We start from the raw sequence: 4,263 nt of genomic DNA, 5'->3' as shown, positions 1-4,263 counted from the left end.
GTGGTGTAGGGTGGAGTGACAGCCCGTGGAGCTGGGAATTGTTTTCTGAGGACATTTGGTTTCCTCATATTTTTTTATTTTTCAAAACATATCTTGATTTAAATGGTGACTCTCCTGTTGAGCAAATTTGTTTTAGTTAATAGTGGAACTTTGGAAAGTTCTGGTAAATGTAACATCAGTCAGTTAAGGCCATACAACATTTCTCTGTTGGATTTAGGTCCATACTCTGAATTTTTGACAAATTATTTGGCCCTTCTTCGTGAACCAAAGAATAATGTAAAGTATCAGTTCTATCCCAGTTGTGAGCATCTCTACTTTGGACTGGTCCTCAATCTTAGGAGTGAGCTGGAGAGAACAGCAAAACATAGGGACTCGGAACGCTCTAGAAAGGGTCAAAGGTCATTCTGCATGGTACAACCTTGTGACATGTTGGAGGACAGAATACGTGTTGTGCTGTTAGGTTAAAGGGAGTGATACAGATAACAACTGGGCACCAATATTTGGGCCACCAACGGCATTGTAAAATACAAATATCTTAACATTTGATTTTTCTCCCCATCAAATAAATGGAGTCAAACCAACAAACATCCCAAGATAAAACAATGTTGAGTTGCTTGATGACCCCCCTGTAGTTTCCAGTTGAAAGGAAAAACTATGAGAAAATCAGAGTAAAGGGGGAAAATATAACATGGCTTCCAAGAAAAATAAAGAAAATTTAAACGTTAAGCCAAATATTTCTGCTTGACATCCAGAATGGAGGGGGAAAAAAGTAGACATTTTTTTAAAATAGATTTTTGTTTTTTTATTGCAAATCCATATACAAAAAGATATCTTAAAGACATTAGAAATACATAAGAGAGACACTGCAGGAAATAAAAAAACAAACAGGAAGACTGTATCGGGCAGCATCCGATCTTCATGAGGGGAAAAGAAAAAAAAAAAAAGAAAATGATCTGCAGAGCGGAAAGGACGAGCGGCCCCGGTGATCCGACAAACAAAAGAGCCAAACGGGAACGGAGTAAATATATTTATAGGAGAAATTATTTTCCAGTTCTTTCAGCCATTGTTTTGAGTCAAACTCAAAAGAAACTGCACAAAACTATAAAACGAACTGCTTGTAATGCACAGGGAGGGAGGGAGACGCATTAAAATAGAAATTTATAACATAAGATAAATAAACAACAAAAATTACAGCATGTACCGTTCTGTCTAAATTTTGCAAAACAAAAAAAAAACGAAAAGTGGGGGGGGGGTTCTATGCTGTCTACATCATAAAAGACAATTCATTAGTTATAAGAATAATATGCAAAATAATTACTTTGAAATAAAGTTAACATTAGCAAATAAATAAATAAAAATGTTAAACTGGATCTGACTGATTGGGGGGGACTTGAGGACACCAGCATGCTGTGGGGGAACAGAGTAGGGGGAGGGGACACCCATAGGGGTTAAAGGTGACTTCCTGTCGCTGTCAAACACTCACCACGGGGCGGTTAATTGTAATCTCAGCTGTGGCCGCGGCGGGAAAACGTACAAAGAATTTTTTGAAAAAAAAAAAAAAAAAAAGTAAAAAAATCAAGGCACGGATGGTGGAAGGGGCTGCGGTCTCTGTCAGTGAGACGGCACAGCATTGGGATTGCAAGTCTTTCTCTTGTGTTGCATAACAGCCGCTCCAACGGCCGCGACGAAATATAATCCAAAAGAAAAAAATATATATCAGCTGGTGACGGAACCACAACGTCAGGTTCTGACCCAGCTTCCAACAGCATGACCTCTACCTCCCCAAAACCTCCCTCTGGGCTACAAACGTACGTAATATTAACAATTCATAAAAATCCTCACAGAGGATTCTCTTCAGTTTCTAAAAATATATACGATTCTATTGTGATAAAATACGTAAGGCACTACGTGAGGCCACCCCAAAGTCCAGCGCCCCTCTTAGAATTCAAGTCTGATTCGAGGGGGACGAACCCTCCCCCATCCGCTTTCTTCCCCCATTTCTGACAGAACAAAGTGTGTGTGTGTGTGTGTGTGTGTGTGTGCATGTTTTTGTGTGAGTTTGAGCTCAGGGTCGGGTTAGCTGGGTGTAAACCGGAGCCTGCTCCCAGTGCTGCTGAGGGCTGCCCTGTGGGATGGACGGCACCCCGGCGTTGTCGGCGATGGGCGTGTACATGGGCCTCTGGTTGGGGCTGCCCATGTAGCTGAAAGTCGAGTACAGACCAGAGCCCTGACCCGACCCCGCCCCGGCCCCCGCGTGGCTGTAGTAGGAGGCGCCTCCGCCCTGGTGCTCAGAGTATTCGGAGTACTGCTGCGGCCTGGAGATGGCCGGGTAGGTGGACGGGGGGCTGTAGTGCTGCATGCTGAAGGGGCTGTAGGGGACGTGCTGCGGGGAACCCTGCTGCTCGCCGTAGTGACTCGGGCTCAGCTGCTCCGTCTTGATCTGGGTCCTGTGCTGCGCCTGGGCAGCGTCAGAGCCTCCGCCGCCGCCCAACGTTGTGAGGGTGATCTGCTGCTGCTGTCCCTGCTGGTTCTGGCTTTTAGACATCCAGGCCGGCTGTGGGCTGAGCGGCGCCCCGCCGCTGATGCTGTAGCTGCCGCTGTAGCTGACCGGGGTGGCGCCGACAGGCCCCGGGTGGCCGTTGGGTGGGAGGTACTGGTCGAACTCATTGACGTCAAAGGTCTCGATGTGGGAGATGACGTCGCTGCTCAGCTCGCCGATGTCCACGTCCCGGAAGTCGATGTTGAGCTGGCGCCCAACATTGCCGTCGGGCAGAGCACGGAGCCCCGCCTCGCGCTTCAGGTCCATCTTACCTGAACCGGCGTCGGTCTTTGGGGTGGCGGGAGGGGTGGGGGGACCCTGTGAGCCTGGAGGGTTGGAGGATAAAGGAGAAAATGTTTGTTTAAGCTGACTGAGTGATGGAGTTTGTAGTTTTTCCATCAAATATAATAGAAATAATAATAGGTATGAAATGATTTATCAGATAAATCGATTATTGAGATTGTCAACTAGTTTAGTGATCGATTAATTGTTAACTGGAATAAATAGACTCAAAAAAGGTAATTTGGTAAAAAAAAAAACAAAGTAGGAATTAAGCAAAAAATTTACAAAAATATACACATTTTGCATTTAAGATAAAAAACCCACTTTTCCATAAATATACTTCAGCCAAGACTCCTCAAATTTTAGCTTCACCCTTATTCAAATTTACTAAAGGAATCTCATGATATTACTTTCTAGGCAATAAAGTGTTTTTCCTATTAAAGAAAATTATTTGCATCTTTTAATGTTTTTCTAACATAATATAAAAAGCTAAACTAGTTCAGTGAAAAATCTGTAAAATGTGTCATTTTTTTTCGATTAATCATCAGAATAAGTGATTAGTTGATTACTAAAATAATCGTTAGTTGCATGAACCTGTGCTCTCCTCACCTGAGTGCTCAGCGGGGGAGTGAACCTCTCCCATGCTGGAGGCGGGGGAGTCGGCCTGCTGGAGAGCTTTGAAGATGGCATTGGTGGAGATGTGCGTCTGCTCTCCACCATCCTCCGTCTCGCTCTGGCCGTTCTTCACCGACTTCCGTCGCCGGGGCTGGTACTTGTAGTCCGGGTGGTCCTTCTTGTGCTGCACCCGGAGCCTCTCAGCCTCTTCCACAAACGGCCGCTTCTCACCTTCATTGAGAAGTCTGTGGGCAAAAGGCGGCGTGAATAAAACGGCTTCAATCTGCCGGCAATGCACAATGAACAGGGGTGTATCCAGAAGGTTTTCAAAGGGGGCCCAAGGATCGTTGGGGTGGATGATAAATATAGGGTGGCAAATCAAAACTAAAATTTTACTTTGAGTTATATTGTGATGCAATCATATGTAGTGGGTGCCTAAGAATGGCTGATGGATTTAAAGGTGACTGGTTAGTAAGGTATAAAAAAAAAGACAGGCAGAAATGGATTAATTAAACAAATAAATGTAACTCATTGAGGCTTTTCCCGTTTTTTTTTTTTGTTTCAGCTTTATGCTATGCAAAAACAAGTTTTTGATGCAAAAACTTGTTTTAAGGATGCAAACTGGGCATGTTATTTGTGTTTACAGATCACCTTAATTTGAACTTTGATTTTAAACATTTCAGAAGGTTTTGGGTAGACCAAGATGTAGAAACTATAAAATATTCTTGGTGATTAATTCCAGAATGCATAGAGGCAAAAAAAAAAAAAAAAAAAAAAAAAAAAAAAGGGGGCCAAAAAATATAAGGGGGGGGGGGGGGGGCATTTTT

The 4,263-nt window shown here is 43.7% G+C and overlaps 1 protein-coding gene across 1 annotated transcript in view; it reads right to left on the bottom strand.

Moving 5' to 3' along the window:
* Positions 1-787: 787 nt before the first annotated feature.
* LOC106965139 (transcription factor Sox-9-A-like) overlaps positions 788-4,263 on the bottom strand; it is an 8,058-nt gene continuing 4,582 nt past the window's right edge. The window contains exons 2-3 of the mRNA XM_015061064.1: positions 3,431-3,681; positions 788-2,865 (exon numbers count right to left, since the gene is read on the bottom strand). Coding sequence (XP_014916550.1) covers positions 2,066-2,865; positions 3,431-3,681 — 1,051 coding nt within the window. The 3' untranslated portion in view covers positions 788-2,065. The remainder of the gene's footprint in view (positions 2,866-3,430; positions 3,682-4,263) is intronic.

This window comes from Poecilia latipinna, unplaced genomic scaffold (genome assembly GCF_001443285.1).
Source record: "Poecilia latipinna isolate Pla-1442-1.1 unplaced genomic scaffold, P_latipinna-1.0 Scaffold1774, whole genome shotgun sequence".
In the NCBI taxonomy this organism is placed as follows: Eukaryota; Metazoa; Chordata; class Actinopteri; order Cyprinodontiformes; family Poeciliidae; genus Poecilia; species Poecilia latipinna.
Note: the sequence above shows the minus strand (reverse complement) of the source record. Positions and strands in the feature narration are given on the sequence as shown.